We start from the raw sequence: 20,807 nt of genomic DNA, 5'->3' as shown, positions 1-20,807 counted from the left end.
TGGACTTCTCTGGTCTCTCCGGTTCTCACTCCAGGTTGTCTTGCCTCTCCTCACGGAATCCTCCAGACCCTGCTACCAGTGGAAACTACCTTGCTGGATTTCATGGAGCTTCTGGGATTGTCCCCACCAGCTGGCTCAAGTATTCTACTGTGTTGCTAGTTTGTCAGTATGGGTCGTCCTCTGGTCCTGGATTCGTAGCATTCAGGCCACCTGGTGTTGTGACGGGGGAATCCCTGTATAGGGGTACACCTTGCCCGGTGCTCCACTACGTGGTACAGTGCTGTGATCCAGTGGTTCTCTCCCTCTGACACCTGTTTCCTTTTTGTTAATAAATATCTTTTGGTTTATGAGATCTACTCTCCTGTCTTTTGAGTATTGGGTATACAGCCACCACTGCACCATCAGTGGTCTAGTGAGTCCACTTTACCTTGTCACACCCTGTGGGCGTAACAGTTAGCCCAGGCCATGGACTCCGCTGATACCCGATTTTCAGTCCAGAGAGAGCTAGCTGCGCTTTGTCAAAGCCAGGATCAGCTAGTTTCCTTCATGCAAACTCTGGATACCCGCTTATCTACTCTACAGGCTACCGAGTCCACCAACGTGACCCAGCTAGCAGAGCTCCGTCTGGAATTCAATCGCCAACATGAGACGCAGGCCCGCTTGTTGGACTACATAACCTCTGTGGATGACCGGTTAACTAAGGTACAGCATCCTACGCTTGAGCCCACCATGAGAGACTGTCCTCCTCGTCTCTGCAAGCCTCCTCGTTACTATGGTGACCCCAAGTTGTGCAGAGGATTTCTTAACCTATGCTTGCTGCATTTTTGTTTTTTGCCTCAGCATTTTCACAGACATGGCCAAGGTGGCTTTCCTTGCCTCTCATCTGGAGGGAGAGGCTTTAGCTTGGTTCAACCCCCTAATGGAGCGGAATGATCCCATTGTGTCTGATCTGCAGGTATTCTTGGACACGTTCCGCAAGATATTTGATGAGCCTGGTCGTGTCACATCTGCCATGGAGTCTCTCTTTGATTTGCAACAGGGCTCTCTCTCTGTCGGTCAGTATGCCATCCGTTTCCATACCTTGGCTTCGGAGCTCCAGTGGACCAATGAGCCCCTGGTCGGAGTCTTCCGGCGAGGGTTGTCTGGAAGAGTCAAGGACGAATTGGCAGGCAGGGACCTACCCGAGACCCTGGATGATCTCATATCCCTCGCCATTCGGATTGACATGCGTCTTCAGCAGCACTCCAGAGAGAGGCTTCTCGAGAAGCAATTTCCTCATCCAGCGTCTTCTTCACCGAAACCTCGGTTTCCGTGTCCTGCTCCGGTCTTTAAGGATGTGCCCATGGAGCTTCACCGCGTGAGGGTGAAGAGGAATCAGCAGGAGGAAATTCCCACTAGGAATCCATATCGTTATGGTGGACGCTCCACTTCCGGTCAATGCAGTGGAACTGAGAGGTCAGAAGAACTCTTCCGCCTAGGACAGGTAAGGGAGACCTCCCTAGGTGAGAATGACTCTTCTCTCCCGCTAACCATATCCATACAGGTAATCTTAGGGAAGGTGCGGTTCTCTGAGACGGCCTATCTGGACTCTGGATCTGGTGGAAATTTCATCCAGCAAGCTGTGGCCAGGCAGTTCGGGATTCCAATTGTACCACTGCAGCGGTCCTGGCGCATCATCTCCGTAGATGGTAGACCCCTGAAAGATGCCATTATCGGTATCACCGAAGAGGTGGAGCTTCAAATCGGAGCACTACCAGGGAAAAGATTACCTTCTATGTGTTACCGAATCTTTCTCCACCATTCCTTCTAGGTCTTCCGTGGCTGCGCCTCCACGAACCTGTTCTGGATTGGCGGTCTGGAGATGTCCTTCGATGGGGTCAGTCTTGTCACGAACACTGCCTCATACCAGTACGGCCTGGTTCTACCCCACGGCCTCCGGCAGCTTTACCCGGGCTACCGTCTGCCTACTGGTCCTTCGCAGATGTATTCAACAAGAGGGAAGCCGAGACACTTCCACCGCACAGGCCTTACGATTGCCCCATCGATCTTATCCCTGGATCTACTCCGCCTCGAGGTAGGATCTACCCTCTTTCTCCTACTGAGACTCAAGCCATGTCCGATTACATCAATGAGAATTTGGCTCGAGGGTTTATCCAGAAGTCCTCCTCCCCAGCTGGAGCTGGGTTCTTCTTCGTCAAGAAGAAAGATGGGTCTCTTCGCCCATGCATCGACTACCATGGTCTCAACCTAATAACGGTAAAGAACAGATACCCACTTCCCTTAATTCCTGAGCTCTTTGATCGGCTTCAAGGTTCCAGGATTTTCACCAAGTTGGATCTCCGTGGGGCTTACAACCTCATCAGGATACGATCCGGGGATGAGTGGAAAACCGCCTTCAACACGCGAGATGGTCATTACGAATATCTAGTCATGCCTTTCGGGTTAAGCAATGCTCCCGCCGTTTTTTAGGAGTTTGTCAATGATGTATTTCGTGACCTGCTCTATGTTTGTGTGGTGGTGTATCTGGATGACATCCTGGTGTTTTCTCCCGACTTACCAACTCACAGGAGGAATGTTCGTCTCGTTCTTCAAAGATGGAGGGAGAATCGTCTCTACGCGAAGTTTGAGAAATGTCTGTTTGAACGGAGGTCTTTACCCTTTCTTGGCTATATTATTTCCGATACAGGTCTCGAGATGGATCTAGAGAAGGTTTCTGCCGTGTTAAAGTGGCCAAAACCTGAGGGAATCAAGGCCATTCAGCGGTTCCTAGGATTCGCCAACTACTATCGGCAATTCATTCCACAATTCTCCTCTCTGGTAAGACCACTCACTGCCCTGACTTGTAAAGGAGGCAAACCAAGGGATTGGACTCCTGAGGCCGAATCAGCTTTCGCCTCCCTCAAACAAGCCTTCTCAACCGCACCAGCTCTTCATCGGCCTATGATCAACAAACAGTTTTTCCTTGAAGAGGACGCTTCGTCATCCGGATCCGGAGCAGTCCTCACACAAAAACTGCCTACTGGTAAGATGGTGACCTGTGGTTTCTTCTCCAAGGCATTTACACCCTGTGAACGTAACTAATCAATTGGTGATAGAGAGTTACTAGCAATTAAGCTAGCCTTAGAGGAATGGCGATATCTGCTTGAAGGCGCAGTTCATCCAGTCATCATTTACACTGATCATAAGAATCTGTCCTATCTTCAGTCTGCTCAAAGACTCAATCCTCGCCAGGCTCGTTGGTCATTGTTCTTTGCTCGGTTCAATTTCTCTCTCCATTTCCGTCCTGCAGAGAAGAATATCAAAGCCGATGCGCTTCCCAGGTCCTTCTTGTCTGACGACCTTGAAGAGGAGCTTCAGCATATCATTGAACCGTCCAAGATGATCACGGTGGCTCCAGTCAGGCTGTCGCAATTCCCTCCCGGTAAGACCCTTGTAACTGAAAGAGACAAGAAGCGAGTTTTACACTGGGGTCATTCTTCTAAGCTTGCCGGACACGCTGGTCAAAAGAAGACGTTACAATTAATTTCTCGACACTACTGGTGGTCCACTTTGCGCCAAGATGTTCTGAACTTTGTTGCAGCCTGTTCCTCCTGTGCTCGTAATAAAACACCCAAGAAACTGCCAGCCGGTCACCTCCTCCCTCTCCCGATTCCGTCTGCTCCCTGGCAACACATTGCCATGGATTTCTTCACAGATCTGCCAGCATCATCCAGTTGTACAGTAATCTGGGTTGTTGTAGACCGGTTCTCCAAGATCGGACATTTCACGCCACTGTCTGGTCTTCCTTCCGCTCCTAAACTCGCAAAGCTCTTCATTCAGCATGTCCTTCGGCTTCACGGACTTCCACTCCACATTGTTTCCGACAGAGGAGTCCAATTCATTTCCCGATTTTGGCGGTCCCTCTGTAAACTGTTGGATGTCACTCTGGACTTCTCCTCGGCCTATCACCCACAATCTAATGGCCAAGTGGAGAGAGTGAATCAAGTCCTCACCAACTATCTGCGACACTTCGTGAATGGTCACCACAGCGACTGGGCCGACCTGCTGCCATGGGCTGAGTTTTCCTACAATAATCATGTCGGTGAGTCCTCCTCTAACTCCCCATTTTTTATTGTTTATGGACAGCATCCTAAGATCCCGACTCCACTGCCTCTTGCTTCCAGCAATCCAGCAGCTGAGTCCCTGGCCAAGGACTTCACAAAAGTCTGGACCGAGACGAGGACCTCACTGGAGCAGGCATCTGTTCGAATCAAGGAACATGCGGATAAGAGACGTCTGGATCCTCCACCTTTCCATCCCGGAGATAAGGTATGGCTGTCTTCCAGGCACATCCGACTTAAAGTCCCTTCTTATAAGCTGGCTCCTCGTTTCATCGGTCCTTTTGAAGTACTCCACCGAGTCAACGATGTGTGCTATCGTTTGAAATTGCCTGCCTCCTTACGGATCCATAACTCCTTCCATGTATCCCTGCTGAAACCAGTTGTCCTCAGCCGCTTCACCCAGGATCCTGGTAATTTTCCTCCTCCTGTCGGTTCCGAGGACGTTTATGAAGTGAAGGACATCCTGGCCATGAACAAAAAAAGAGGGGGCAGGTCCCTCTTTCTGGTTGACTGTAAGGGATACGGTCCTGAGGAGAGATCCTGGGAGCCTGTGGAGAACATTAGTGCCCCAGTTCTTCTTAGAAGGTTCCTGACAGGTTTGAAGAAGGGGGGGCGTAAGGCGGGGGGTACTGTCATGCCCTCAGCCGCAGATTCAGTCTCCGCTGTGCAGGGAGACCGGCACCTATCACATAGCCTTACTCACCCTGTCCGTGGCTCCAGACGATCTGCGGCTTCTTTCTCTGCTAAGAACCTGCATCCTCTTGGCAGGTCTCCTGGAAATGCTCTTAGGAGCCGCGCCCTGCTTCCTGCACATACTTGAAACAGCAGGACACCTGTTCGCTATTAGGGCGGTCTGTGTTATGATGCTCTGTGCATAAAAAGCACCCTCCCCTTTAGGGAGGTGCCTGGGCTATGTGTTCATTCTTTGGATTGTTGCTGCAGCTTCAGGCCACGCTCTGCTGTGCTCTGCACTTTACTTATATCTCTATTCACAGAGTCCTCTTCTGGTGAATCCCATTCTGGACTTCTCTGGTCTCTCCGGTTCTCACTCCAGGTTGTCTTGCCTCTCCTCACGGAATCCTCCAGACCCTGCTACCAGTGGAAACTACCTTGCTGGATTTCATGGAGCTTCTGGGATTGTCCCCACCAGCTGGCTCAAGTATTCTACTGTGTTGCTAGTTTGTCAGTATGGGTCGTCCTCTGGTCCTGGATTCGTAGCATTCAGGCCACCTGGTGTTGTGACGGGGGAATCCCTGTATAGGGGTACACCTTGCCCGGTGCTCCACTACGTGGTACAGTGCTGTGATCCAGAGGTTCTCTCCCTCTGACACCTGTTTCCTTTTTGTTAATAAATATCTTTTGGTTTATGAGATCTACTCTCCTGTCTTTTGAGTATCGGGTATACAGCCGCCACTGCACCATCAGTGGTCTAGTGAGTCCACTTTACCTTGTCACACCCTGTGGGCGTAACAGAGCTTCTGAGATAATTGTCCAATTACTTTTGGGCCCTTGAAAAAGAAGTAAATAACATGCTAAAGAGCTATAAGTCCTAAACCCTTCCTCCAATTAGGATGTGAATCCAATCAAATTAAAGCCGAGAGTCAACACTGTAAGCCCAGATTGATTATATAACTGCATCTTATAAATGTCGAAATTTGTGTCACTGACAAAATAATTCTGAACCTAACTGTATACCATCACCACCCAGAATCTTCCACTGTATTTCTATAGAAATTCCCAGCAGTCTCCTCTCATCACCCAGAATCCTCCACTGTATTACTGTATAATCTCCCAGCAGTCTCCGCTCATCACCCAGAATCCTCCAGTGTATTTCTGTAGCATTTCCCAGCAGTCACCTCTCCAGTCAGCAGCTCTGTGATCTCGTTGGTGAGATCTAGGACCTTCTTCTCAGGCATCGGGGAGTGTGGGGCTTCTGTGATGGGGCTCTCACTCCTGCTCCTTCTTCCGGATACATGGAGATGGATGATGGGAGTCACATAGTCACCTGATGTCTTCTTCTCTATGGTGTAATCCTGTATATGGAGAGATGTTGATGAATATTACACATAAGGAAACATAAGAACATGACATTTTATGTGTGGTCTCTGCAGCTGCCCGTCCATCTCAGCAGGAGAGCTCATGTGGCACTGACTACCTGGATTACTCCCTGCTGTTTGGGAGGTCCGAGGACCCTGGTAGTTGGAGATCGAGAGTCAACACAAAGCTGCTGCCAGTGGTTTGGTGGTGGTGCTGTCTGGGCCGCTCTGTCAGCAGTGTGCTGGATACAGCCGTGAGGGGGAAGATAGAAAGATACAGGAGACAGTGATACAGTAGACTCTTCTATGGAATCCATCTTGATATAGAAACCAAGGTACAATCAAAAATAAAATCTGGTAACTTCCCAGAGAATAACCGGAATCTCTATAAAAGATATTCAATTAACTATACTAACAATGGGTGTCATTTGCCAAAATGTCATCTCGAGGTTCGTCACTGGGGGTCGATCAATAAGATCTATCAATAATAGGAAAGAGAATGAAGGGTGTTGATGAGGAATCCTTTTTGTAGAAGACCAAGTTTCTTCTCTGCTAAAGTAATTTAGTTTTCTGTAGACCGACAAAGTGACCGACATGGAAGATCAATGTACACGGCTGAACATTAGATGTACAGATCTTCTTGAGGGACCGGAAGGTCAGGACTATATCTATAATATAACGCTGGGAGCGTCACTCTGTCCGAAGCCTTTATAGACTGCGCAAGCGCCGGCGCAGTCTGGCCCCCACAGAGTGACGCTCCCAGGAGATCGCGGTATGCGTAAGCACTGAACGCATACCGCGATCTCCACCGGAGAGTCAGGGACCGCCAGGAGGGTAAGTATATTCACCTTTCCCCGTTCCAGTGCTGCGTGCGGCTCCGTCTCCCGGTTCCTCTGCTGTGACAGTTCAGAGGGCGCGATGACGCGCTTAATGCGCGCCGGCCTCTGACTTACCAGTCACAGGCAGAGGAGCCGGAGTGTGTCTTCAAGAAAATGGTGCCGGAAAGCACGGACTGCGCAGGCGCCGATTCCTGCTGCCGAAATCGGCGCCTGCGCAGTCCGCGCTTTCCGGCGCCATTTTCTTGAAGACACACTGCAGGTGTGTTCAAGAAAATGGCGCTGGAAAGCACGGACTGCGCAGGCGCAGATTCCGGCAGCAGGAGGACGAAGAAAATGGGCGGAAAGGAATGGCGTAAGTAACAAATTGCTGTGGCATGAAGCTGTGGCACTTCATGCCATAGCAATTTATTTACGCCACCTGATTCCTTTCCGCCGCCATTTTCTTGGTCCTGCTGCCAGAATCGGCGCCTGCGCAGTCCGCGCTTTCCGGCGCCATTTTCAGTGTCTTCAAGAAAATGGCGCCGGAAAGCGTGGACTGCGCAGGCGCTGATTCCGCCAGCAGGAGGACCAAGAAAATGGCGGCGGAAAGGAATCAGGTGGCGCAAGTAACAAATTGCTGTGGCATGAGGCTGTGGCACTTCATGCCACAGCTATTTGTTACTTACGCCACCTGATACGGGGCATATACTATGGAGCATCTTATGGAGCAGCGTATGGGGCATATGGATGGGAGCAGCAAATTAAAGAACGGTGCCGCAGGATTGGAGCAGCACATGACAGAACGGGGGCACAGGATGGGAGCAGCACATGACAGAACGGGGGTGCAGGATGGCAGCAGCACATGACAGAACGGGGGCGCAGGATGGGAGCAGCACATGACAGGATGGGAGCAGCAAATGACAGAATGGAGGCGCAGGATGGGAGCAGCACATGGCAGAACGGGGGCGCAGGATGGGAGCAGCACATAACAGAACGGGGGCGCAGGATGGGAGCAGCACATGACAGAACGGGGGCGCAGGATGGGAGCAGCACATGACAGAACGGGGGCGCAGGATGGGAGCAGCACATGACAGAACGGGGGCGCAGGATGGGAGCAGCACATGACAGAATGGAGGCGCAGGATGGGAGCAGCACGACAGAACGGGGGCGCAGGATGGGAGCAGCACATGACAGGGTGGGGATGTAGGATGGAGCAGCACATGACAGGATGGGGACGCAGGATGGAGCAGCACATGACAGGATGGTGACGCAGGATGGAGCAGCATATGACAGGATGGGGACGCAGGATGGAGCAGCACATGACAGGATGGGGACGCAGGATGGAGCAGCACATGACATGATGGAGACCATATACCAATATAAATGCTCGCCACCCGGGCGTAGAACGGGTTCAATAGCTAGTGATATTTATATCAGGACTGTACGGGAGGAACACATCATCCTTGTCTATATGAATTACATGAAGGAGTTAGGAGGAGACATTACTTTGTTACTTGTGGTGGAGTTGGATTCTGCCAGCTGAGCACTCCAGAGAGGGGATGGATCCATGAAAGCGATTGCTGGATAGATTTGTTTTCTTTAGGCTGAATTTAGGGGCACGAAGCAGGTAGTTTGGGATATCAAAGGTTTTAACAAAAACTAAAAAGAATGGAAACATTTTATAAAAACACAAATGACTACAGAAACGACTGAGGTCACTCAGATCCTTGCAGTTTAGGTCCAGAGATGCCAGATCTGCCAGATGGTTAGAGAAGCTAGAGGCAAACACAACTCATCCCTGCACCATGATCGTTAGGTGCTAAAGGGCTGCGATGGCAACTAGAGCCTAACAATATCCACTAGGTCTGACATGAACAGAAGCATGCATTAGGGTATAATATGCAGCCGGTGTATGACAATTCAAAGGAGAACATGTCACCAATGCAGCTGCATTGAGCCCTAGAGAGGGACCCTTGCAGGAAGGGGCGTACTGCCATAGCGCAGACCACGGAGTTACTATGGGGGCCCTCAGTCTAGTGACCCTGTGACAACACAGCACTTTATCTTAATTATCCAGACGTCTATTTTCAGTAAGCCATGAGGCATAAACTTATCTATATGCTGACTTTTGAATTTATGTGCTTCTTTCTTCTGTTGGTCAAGAGTCTGAAATTTTCACTCTTCTTAATGAGCCCTAGTCCATGCAATTTCAGGCTAGCGGACCAGAGAACCCGCTGACCCCGTTTCTATGTATTGAACATTCTATATATAAAGAAGAGTCCCAGCAAATACCCCAAGATGGTCAAAATTAGAGTCTCACCCTTCCGTTGAGTTGCCGGGATAAGAGCAGCTGTGACTTCAGAGCTTACAGGTCAGACTACCCCCACCTGTTGCATGAAGAGAGTGGAGGTAACGACAAGATTAGAAAGCATCCAGTGCATTGAGATACAAGGCCAGGTGACCGGAGTGTCACAACCTGGCTTCTCTGAACATCTCCATGGACCCAGGTGACCGGTGAGTCCCAATCCTGGCTTTCCAAAACAAATCCATGGGTTCAGTGATGGTCAATGAAGCAGATCTGTATTCATTCAGATGGGACCATGGTCCCTTAAGCTGGCATCCTGTAGAATGGCATCCTGTAGAATGTCAAATCTGTGTCCCTCGTGATGGAGCCATGATGTCTTGGCTGCTTGTAGAGTGTTCCTGACTGTGATTTTGTAAAGAGTCTCTGGTTCTCTTGGATATATTTTGCTAAAGAGGTATATCCCCTTTTTATAGTTCACAACTGTTTTTTAAGTCATTATTCACAGTTCAAGATGAAGGGGTGAGTAAATTAACATTGTTTGATTATTTAGTTTATCCTTCAATGTTTGCAAGACAACAAACTGCATGGTCTGGTATAATGTGTAATCAACATATCAGCAAACATCATTGTTCAGTGACCCTGCATCCCCATTTTCGAAAGGTAACAGTGCATTAAACTGTAGGAGCTGAAATAAGAGGTAAATAACAACCATTCAGCAATTTACAAATATCAATTTAACCTACAAGAGCATATTCCATGGCTTCCTTGCGAATAAACACACGTAGATTGAGTAGTTGCCGTTTCTTGTTTGCGGTTATACATCCACTCTGGTCCTCTTCCTAAGGCAGAGTTGATGGGGATGGACACAACGGCGTCCAAAATCTGTTCTGCATGCCTTATCAATGGTCTGCTGGGTCGGTCAGTACACCTCCCTGGTTGTGCAGCCCTGGACGGTGTCTGAGAACACAAGTTCCCTGCAGCTTGCCCGGGCTGAGTAGTATCCCACCACTGCCACCAAAGTTTGGAGACGGGGGGGGGGGGAGGGGTGTCAGCAGGTGCTCTAACCCAGGGGTGTCAAACTGCAATCCTCGAGGGCTGCAACCAGGTCATGTTTTCAGGATTTCCTTGTACTGCACAGGTGATAATTTAATCACCTACACACATAATGATTCCAGCACCTTGTGCAAAGCTAAGGAAATCTTGAAAACACGCATGGTTTGCGGCCCTCGAGGAATGCAGTTTGACACTCCTGCTCTAACCCACTAGCTGGAAACTGCATGTACCAAAGCTCATCCCATTGAATGCCCACTCTCCTTTTACAGTGGTCATATTAATCAGACAATAGAGGATTAATGTAAAACAGTGTGGCAATAATTTATTGAACCACGAACAAACAACAACATATAGAACATTTCCTGCAAATACACCAGATGGTGCTAAATTACAAAGTCTCACTTTTCTGCTGACTCGCCGGGATAACAGCAGCTGGGACTTGAGAGCACGCACAGAGAGGAGGCAACAATAAGCTTAGGATGCTGACAGTCCATTGAGGTACAAGGCCGGGTGACCGAAGGGTCATAACCTGGCTTGTCCAAACATCTTCATGGAGCCAGGTGCAGAGGCGTAGCTAGAGCTAGTCTAGTCACCCCCACATGCCAAACCTGTGACTTTTCTTAATGACAATGAATGATATGGTTGCCCATAATCATCACTGTGTCATAACATCACAGGTGCACTCCATCGGTCTAACCGCTTAGATACAGCGGACCATGTAGGTTGCAGCATCTGACAGGTTGAATGACTGGTGATGGGGAGGCGCCTTTTGCGCTTATGCCACCTGTGTGCTGTGCATATGCTATGCACAATATGCTAAATGTATAGGCGCCAGGGGGGTAAATCCCCAATTGTAATGCAAATTTTCACTCAGTGCTTACCTGACCGCGCTCCTGCTCTCTCCACGCAGCTGAAGCGTGCACTCTGAGACTGACGTCAGCTGCCAGCCTCAGATTGGCTGGCGGCTGTTAACTATTGACGTGAGGGCGCGGGCCCGCACGGCAATAGCGTTAAAGGGAACCTGTCACCCCGTTTTTTCAAGATGAGATAAAAATAGTGTTAAATAGGGGCAGAGCTGTGCTTTACATTAGTGTATTTTTTGTGCCTTTATTCCCCACCTATGCTGCCGAAATACCTTTGTAAAGTCGCCGTTTTGGGCTGTCACTCACGCTGGTCTGGTCATATGGACGTGGTGACATCGCTGTTTCTCCCCCAGATCTTGCTCATCTTTCCGTTGGTGGCATAGTGGTTTGCGCATGCCCAACAGCCGAATCCACAGCGCAGCTGAAGAAAAAGAGCGCGATCTGCGCTATACAACGGATTATCGCTGGCGGCGGCCATTTTCCGGAGGCCGCGTGTGCACAGATGGTAGTGCTTGGCTTACTGGGGCTTCATGAAAATGTCCGCGGGAAGCCGCGCGTGCGCAGATGGAGATGCGAACTCGGCTTCAGGAAAATGGCCGCCGCAATCATCTGCGCACGTGCGGCATCCCGCGGCCATTTTCCTGACGCCCCGGGACCGTTAGGTCCAAATCCTCGCTACCCCAATCGTATCCATGGGTTCAGTGATAGTCATTGGAGCAGGTCTGCATTCTTTCAGCATAGGACGTGGCCCCCTAAGCATGCATCGTGTAGAATGTCAAATCTGTGTCCTTCGTGATGGAGCCATGATGTATTGGCTCCTGTCTTGTAGAGTGTTCCTGGTTGTGGTTTCATAAAGAGTCTTTGGATCTCTTGATGTATCTTGTTACAGAAGCATATACCCTTTTATATAGTTCACAACTGTTCAAGCCATTATTCACAGGTCAAGGGGAAGGCATGATGAGATGAACTCACATTGTTTGATTATTCAGTTTATCCTTCAAATGTGTGTGAGTCAACAAACTGCTTGGCCTGGTATAATGTGTAATCATCTTATCAGCAAATATCTTTGTTCAGTGACTCTGCATCCTTTTTGCAAAGATAACAGTACAATAAACTGTGGGAGCTGATTTGAGGTAAATAACAACCAATCATCAATTTACAAATATCAATTTAACCTACCGGAAGAGTTAACAAAGATAAAAGTCTATGACTCCTGGCTTAAGGTACCGTGACATTTAACGACTTTAGAGCGATAACGATAGCGATCCGTGACGTTGCAGCGTCCTGGATAGCGATATCATTGTGTCTGACATGCAGCAGCGATCAGGCCCCTGCTGGGAGATCGTTGGTCGTTGCTGAAAGTCCAGAACTTTATTTCGTCGCTGGACTCCCGCTGACATAGCTGAATCGGTGTGTGTGATGCCGATCCAGCGATGTCTTCACTGGTAACCAGGGTAAACACCGGGTTACTAAGCGCAGGGCCGCGCTTAGTAACCCGATGCTTACCCTGGTTACCATTGTAAAAGTAAAAAAAAAAAAAAACACTACATACTTACATTCCTGTCACGTTCCGCAGCGTCAGCTTCCCTGCGTCCCCCAGTGTCAGCGCCGGCTGGCCGTAAAGCAGAGCACAGCGGTGACGTCACCGCTCTGCTTTCCGGCCGGCGCTTACACAGTGCAGGGAAGCTGACGCTGGGGAACGTGACAGGAATGTAAGTATGTAGTGTTTGTTTTTTTTTTTACTTTTACGCTGGTAACCAGGGTAAACATCGGGTTACTAAGTGCGGCCCTGCGCTTAGTAACCCGATGTTTACCCTGGTTACCCGGGGACTTCGGCATCGTTGGTCGCTGGAGAGCTGTCTGTGTGACAGCTCTCCAGCGACCAAACAGCGACGCTGCAGCGATCGGCATCGTTGTCTATATCGCTGCAGCGTCGCTTAATGTGACGGTACCTTTACTGAAAATAGACGTCTGGATAGTTAAGCATGAAATGATGTGTAGTCACAGGCGTGGTGATGCTTGACACTCCCACTCATAATAATGTGGATACCCAGGGTTGAGTTCAGGCATTGAAAAAGGGAGGATGTCAATCAGGAAGAGAAGACTCTGACCAAAGAACATTTCCTCATCGGACTAATGAGAGCGCTCACTGGTTCGTGTTTGTCCTCCTGCACGGCACCACAATGGTGAGTGTTCATAAAATTATGAGGACAGCGACACAGCACACAAGGCACCATAGTGGAGGAAGTGCAGGAGGACTTACAATGTGCCTGCTGTGCCATGCACTGTTGCCTTCCCAGCATCACCGGCGCGGGCATACGGGGGTGTGGCCCCACTGGACCACAGACCAGACTTCCCTGGAAGGGGCGTAACTAAGTAGCTTCCTAGGTGTTCGCTGGAGCCTCTGATGGTGAGGTCAGACTTGGGCAATAGGAAGCTACCAGGTGCCACTCCAGGGTGATGTCTGGCTGTGGCTGCTGATCCCACTAAGGAACGGAGCCGGCACGGCTGGCACTCTGGCTGACAGGCAGGCACGGCTGGCTCTCTGGTAGGCAGGCGGGTACGGCTGGAACATAGGAAGAACCGGTAGGGACCGGTCTGCAGGCAGGTATGTGAAACAGGTTGGAACCTGTTCAGACAGGAGGACTAAGTAACAAGAAGAGAAAGACCGCAAGAGCGGATGCAGAGCGAAAGCACAAGAGCTAGAACCAAGAACAGAAACGCAGGAGGCGGAGTACGAGTAGAAGGTGGAGCAAAGAGAAGAGAAGAAGGCAGAGCCAAGGACGGAGCCGCAAGAGGCGGAGCCAAGGACGGAGCCGCGGGAGGCAGAGCCAAGAGCGGAGCCGCGGGAGGCAGAGCCAAGAGCGGAGACGCTGGAGGCAGAGCCAAGAGCGGAGACGCTGGAGGCAGAGCCAAGAGCGGAGACGCTGGAGGCAGAGCCAAGAGCGGAGACGCTGGAGGCAGAGCCAAGAGCGGAGACGCTGGAGGCAGAGCCAAGAGCGGAGACGCTGGAGGCAGAGCCAAGAGCGGAGACGCTGGAGGCAGAGCCAAGAGCGGAGACGCTGGAGGCAGAGTACGAGTAGAAGGTGGAGCAAAGAGAAGAGAAGAAGGCAGAGCCAAGGACGGAGCCGCGGGAGGCAGAGCCAAGAGCGGAGCCGCTGGAGGCAGAGCCAAGAGCGGAGACGCGGGAGGCAGAGCCAAGAGCGGAGACGCTTGAGGCAGAGCCAAGAGCGGAGACGCTGGAGGCAGAGCCAAGAGCGGAGACGCTGGAGGCAGAGCCAAGAGCGGAGACGCTGGAGGCAGAGCCAAGAGCGGAGACGCTGGAGGCAGAGCCAAGAGCGGAGACGCTGGAGGCAGAGCCAAGAGCGGAGACGCTGGAGGCAGAGCCAAGAGCGGAGACGCGGGAGGCAGAGCCAAGAGCGGAGACGCGGGAGGCAGAGCCAAGAGCGGAGACGCTGGAGGCAGAGCCAAGAGCGGAGACGCTGGAGGCAGAGTACGAGTAGAAGGTGGAGCAAAGAGAAGAGAAGAAGGCAGAGCCAAGGACGGAGCTGCGGGAGGCAGAGCCAAGAGCGGAGCCGCTGGAGGCAGAGCCAAGGATGGAGCTGCAGGAGGCAGAGCCAAGAGCGGAGCCGCTGGAGGCAGAGCCAAGAGCGGAGACGCGGGAGGCAGAGCCAAGAGCGGAGACGCTTGAGGCAGAGCCAAGAGCGGAGACGCTGGAGGCAGAGCCAAGAGCGGAGACGCTGGAGGCAGAGCCAAGAGCGGAGACGCTGGAGGCAGAGCCAAGAGCGGAGACGCTGGAGGCAGAGCCAAGAGCGGAGACGCGGGAGGCAGAGCCAAGAGCGGAGACGCGGGAGGCAGAGCCAAGAGCGGAGACGCGGGAGGCAGAGCCAAGAGCGGAGACGCTGGAGGCAGAGCCAAGAGCGGAGACGCTGGAGGCAGAGCCAAGAGCGGAGACGCTGGAGGCAGAGCCAAGAGCGGAGACGCGGGATGCAGAGCCAAGAGCGGAGACGCTGGAGGCGGAGCCAAGAGCAGAGACGGAGCCAAGTGCAGAAACACAGGAGGGAGAGCCAGATAGAACCGCAAAGAGCGGAGCCAGATAGAACCGCAAAGAGCGGAGCCACAGAGCAAAGCCAGAGAGTGCGAAGCAAGGACTGAGTGCAGAGCCGCAAGAGTGCGGAGTGTAAGCAGACTGAGAACACAAGGAAAGACAAAGCAGGAAAGGAAGCCACAGACAAGGAGACCGAGAAAAGACAAAGTACAGACAAGGCAAAGGAACAAGACACAGGGACAAAGACACAGGGACCAGGATATTCTGCCTCCTGGAGGGTGGACTACAAGATCAAGGCAATAGCACAGAGAAAAGCCTCCAGAGAGGGAGTAACTCAGAGCAAGGCCAGGCAAACTCAGCAGCTAAACACTAACTGAGCTAACACATTGCACAGGCCCAGAGCACAGGGTGGAGCTGCACTATATACAGGAGGCCTCTTGGTAATTGGTCAGGAACTGATTGGACAGGTGCACCTGATTCCCATAAGAACCAGAGAGTTCAGGCGCCGGCCCCTATACACATAGCCATGAGGCATGCAGAGAGCAGAGACACAGAACATGGAGCTGGCATGAAACAGAAACCACATCATGGCCTGGAGCAGTGGGTAAGATAGTGTGAGAGATGTGAGGCCATGCTGTGATGCCAGCAGAGTGGTTACATTAAGTTTAGAGGGGGAAAGGCATAAGCGAGATTGAAGTGCCATGAGACTAGGAGAGCATCCACCGCATATGGGTTTTCTCTGGGGTTTAAGGAACATAATCGATGTAGCTTCCTGTTTTCCTTGTTTGCAAAAAGGTCTATGTCTGGGCACCCCCATAATTGTACAATCTGGTTGAAGATGGTCTGATTCAATGTCCAATCTCCCTGTCCGAGTTTGTTGCGGCTTAGGTAGTCGGCCATGACATTGAGCTTTCCTCTTATGTGAAGCGCCATAAGAGATAGTAGATGATTTTCGGCCATCTGGAAAATACGATCCGCAACATCCATTATTGAACCTGACCAAGTACCTCCTTGATGGTTAATATAGGCTATGGTCACCTGGTTATCTGAGAAAAATCTGACATGTCTACCCTGTAGGGGTATAAGGAAATTACTTAAAGCGCATTCCACCGCTAATAATTCTTTTAAGTTGGATGATGAAATTTGCTCAGATTGAGACCACAGTCCCTGGACCCAACTATTTTCCATGTGCGCTCCCCATCCCCTGGGACTAGCATCTGTAGTTACTATTCGGGACACATCGTTTGTCCAGGGAACACCTCTACGTAAATTTGGTATATGTGTCCACCAATGTAAAGATTGTATAGATTCAGTGGATAGTGAAAATATACTGTCAAGATGTCCCATCAAGTGACGGGTGTTACGCAATACGTCCCACTGTAGTGTTCTGGTGTGATATATTGAGCCCAGAGAACCGCCGGGATACATGATGTGAGTGATCCTAACAGTGACATTGCTCTTCTTACAGAGACTGGTGGATTTTTAATCACATTAGTTACCAGTTGTTGGATCCTATCCACTTTTGCATCTGGAAGACGACATTCCTGCCCGCTAGAATCTATGACAAGACCCAAAACCTCCTGTACTTTAGAGGGTTGTAAATGTGATTTTTTAAGATTAATGATCCACCCCAATTTCTGCAATACTGATGTCACCTTCCCTAATTGGTTAGTTCAGTGTGATTCCGAATGTCCCACGATTAATAAGTCATCTATGTAGGGAATTATTAAGATTCCTTATTCGTGAAGGTGCGCCATGACTTCTACCATTATTTTAGTGAATACACGGGGTGCGACCGCGACACCAAAGGGAAGGGCTCGGTATTGGAAGTGCTCTATTGTACCATTAATTGAAACTGCCACTCTAAGGAATTGTTGGTGGTCTGCGTGTATTGGGACATGATAATAGGTGTCTTTCAAATCTAAGACAACCATGAAGCAATTGTTAAACATAAAAGTTTTATTGCCGTCTTTACAGACTCCATCTTGAAGGAAGGAACCAGCAGAAATGTATTTAGGCCCTTTAAATTAATGATGGTACGGAAGGATCGGTCAGGTTTTTTTAATCAGGAAGAGGGGGGAATAAAACCCCTTACCTCTCTGTATTGTGGGCACTCTTTTTTTGCTGAAGTTCCTGGACTTCTGACTCCAGTGCCAATTGTTCTGCAGAAGAACGGATGGGTGTTAGACAAAATTTGTCTTGAGGAATCCTTTGGAACTCGAACTTTAGACCAGTTGCAATAATACTGAGGACCCACGGGCTATTGGAAATTTTCAACCAGGCAAGGTAGAAGGCTGAAAGTCTTCCCCCCACCTGGTCCAGCAGTCATTGAAGCATTTTTATAGTCCCGAGAGGTGTTAAACATATACCCTCTACCTCTTACTGTCATATCTGGATCTTTCTCTATTTGATCTTTTGCGGTTGAACCATCCTCTATTGTATTCCCGTCTGTACGAGGTTCTTCCTATGAAGGGGAATCGCTTTTTTTTATTATCGCCTGCTTTTTCTAACAGTTCATCAAGTACCGGCCCAAACAAGTGCACCCCCTCACAGGGAATACCACGTAACTTTGATCTGGCCTGCAAATCTCCTGGCCAACACTTTATCCATAAATCCCTGCGAGCCGCATTAGAAAGGGCTGAAGATCTAGCAGCCAATTTCACCGAATCTGCCGAGGCGTCTGAAAGCTGCCGCTTCTTGAATTATAGGAAGGGAGGATAAGATCTAATTTCTAGGAACTTTGTTTTTAAGTTGATCTTCCAGGCGGTCAAGCCACACCATTAGCGACCGTGCTGTACAAGTAGCCGCAATTGCTGGTCTCAGATCCCGCTGCCGTTTCCCAAGTATCCTTAAGAAAAACATCACCTTTCTGTCTAATGGGTCTTTTAGATTCCCTAAATCCTCAAAGGGTAGCGAGGTCTTTTTACACGCTTTGGCTACTTCGGGGCTTTATCCCATGAGGATGATGCTTGTTCCTCGAATGGATACCTCCTCTTAAACGCTGGTGGGAGCGATCCTTTCCTCTCTGGTTTCTTCCACTCCCTTGTCATTAAAGCTTTTATTTTATCAATCACCAGAAAAAGATCTACGGGATTTTTTATCTAACCCCTTAAACATTATGTCCTGCATGGACCACTCTGACTGGGGCTCCTCAATCCCCATTGTATTATTTACCGCTTTAACCAGCCGATTAACTCTATCAAGTGGTAAACAGGAGTGACCCGACTCAGCGTCCATGGATGAAGAGGAAGATGGAGAGGAATCTGAGCTTAGCTCACCTGAGTCTGAACCAAAATCCGACACTGGGGATCTAATTTTTTTTCCCTTTTTAAAATCTGTCTTTTGGGATATGGACTTAATAGAACCCCTGATTTCTTGTCTAACCATATCCCTTAAGGTAGACCTAAGGTCAGAGGCCTCCTCCTCTATTAAGCGTTGTATGCAAGGTTTGCACAACCTTTTCTCATAACCATCCGGGAATGGTTCCCCACACTCGCCACACTCCCTGTGTTTGGCCTTGGTGGAACATTTTCCCTCCTAATAAGGAGAGAGGTAACATAAAGAGGGACAGAGGATCACTAAGTGAACTTTCACGTAGATCACTTACCCAGATGCGTAGTGCACGGTATCGTAGCTAGTGGGGGGTTCTTCCTGGCCGGTGAGGTTTTACGGCCTGAGGACTTGCTTGACTTCTGAACACTCTTGGCTCCACCAGCGCGACTACTGCCACTAGATCGCCGCTGGGAGATAGCATGGGTCTCTATGGGCTGAGGCTGCTGCCGCTTCTCAAGCTGCGGTGCTTCTTGCTCCGGCGACTCCATTTGAAAATGGGTCTGAGACACCCAGCAGCTGCCATATCCTTCCTAAATATGACCCCAACTGTACCGCCCCCGGATGGGGGTCAGCAGGATCTCCGTGTGACCTGCCCGGCACCAACCTGAAGATTGGCCTTCCCCTCCCGAGGCCGCGCCCCCGGCTGACAATAGGGTCCCCCCAGGCCCCGCCGCTCTCACCACCAATCCTAAGGGACACGCCTCCAGCCGGCGCGGCCGCCTCAGACTGCGCCGCCGGCCGCGTCATCAGGGTGCGCCGCTGGTCTCTCCAGGGTCGCGACGAGTCCATACACAACCGGACATGCCGTCCGCATCAAAGCGCTCACCACAGCAGGACGCGCCCAGACCCGGAAGACCCCACCAGACACGGCCCCAGGACCAGATATCATACACTTACCAGGTGCCTGCGGCGAAGGGTCACTAAGAAGCAAGCCGTTCTCAAGGCTGCTTCTCTCTGCTGACACAAGGCACTCCCCCTGCTGTGTGGTGCTTCCGGCGTCCTGGACAATCCGAGGTAGGTGACCCCCGCTACCTGAATCGGACCGCCAGGAATAGGGAGTCTTCTTTTCTTTGACCTTCTTCATAAGGTCTGTGTAATAATTATAGGGGATAACTCAGGAGACTCTTTGCGTGGAACAAGACAACTACAGGACACAGCTTTATAAGTGGTAAAGTCTATATTATCACACGGTGATTCAAACAGGTGCAAAGAGAAACTCAAGTCCACAACACTTGGTGTAAAAATTAAATGCAGCTTAGCAGTCTATAGGAATCGTCAGAGGAAAATGCAATCACGCAGAAAGTCTATGAAGCACAATTATTCTTGAGGATACTTGACACGAATAAGTCCTTGCTTAGTCCAAAACACAGATAGATAAACTTATAAGGCAGTTCAAATCATATCTTAGCTCAACCAGGGAGGCCGGGTAATAGTCTCAGGTTCTTGCAGAGCAGCAACAGCTTACATGTCCAGCAAATGCAGATGGAAGTAACACGAGCAGCAGATGAAGGAGGATTAAGGATTACTGGAACTGGTGTATGCAGCAGGAACTCGGAGCAGAGTAGCAGGATCTCCACACAGGTTCACAGGAGCAGGTATATAGCCAGGGAGTAATCAGAGGTCAGGAGCTGGATGCAAGGCACAATACTCTAGCACAGATTGAAGACTGGGGTGGAGTTTTATAGCAGGAAGACACAATGCACATGAGACCAAAGACGCCATCTTGGAAACGGGCAGTAATGCACAAAAGGTAATAAAAAATGTTCAGAGTCCTGACATTATTCCCTCCTTAGAAGCGGCTTCAGGACGATCCTGGACCTGGTTTCTCAGGGAATCTCTGATGAAAACGAGAAATCTTCTGTTGGGCATTGATATTTTCCACAGGTTCCCAAGAGTCTTCCTCAGGGGGGTATCCCTGCCATCTTATCAGATATTGGAGCCGATTCCTGCGAATCCTGGAATCAATAATTTCCTCCACCACAAATTGTTCTTGCCCATCAATCACCACAGGCTGCGGAGCTGGCACAACACGTCCCTGGAAGGTATTAGGAGATACAGGCTTTAGTAAAGATACATGAAAGACTGGGTGTACCTTCATAGTCCTAGGCAGCTTCAGCCGGCAGGCCACAGAGCTCACAATACCGTTGATCTTGAAAGGGCCAATGAATTTCTGTCCAAGTTTTTGTGAAAAAACGTTTAACTTCAGATTCTTAGTTGCTAACCACACGGAATCTCCTACCTTGAACATGGG

The 20,807-nt window shown here is 50.2% G+C and overlaps 1 protein-coding gene across 1 annotated transcript in view; it reads right to left on the bottom strand.

Annotated features, from left to right (window-relative positions):
* Positions 1-20,807, bottom strand: part of LOC138637972 (zinc finger protein 665-like) — an 85,602-nt gene that overhangs the window by 40,981 nt on the left and 23,814 nt on the right. The window contains exon 3 of the mRNA XM_069726894.1: positions 5,957-6,133. Within this exon, the coding sequence (XP_069582995.1) occupies positions 5,957-6,133 (177 nt within the window). The remainder of the gene's footprint in view (positions 1-5,956; positions 6,134-20,807) is intronic.

The sequence above is a fragment of the Ranitomeya imitator genome, chromosome 5 (assembly GCF_032444005.1).
Source record: "Ranitomeya imitator isolate aRanImi1 chromosome 5, aRanImi1.pri, whole genome shotgun sequence".
Taxonomy (NCBI): Eukaryota; Metazoa; Chordata; class Amphibia; order Anura; family Dendrobatidae; genus Ranitomeya; species Ranitomeya imitator.
Note: the sequence above shows the minus strand (reverse complement) of the source record. Positions and strands in the feature narration are given on the sequence as shown.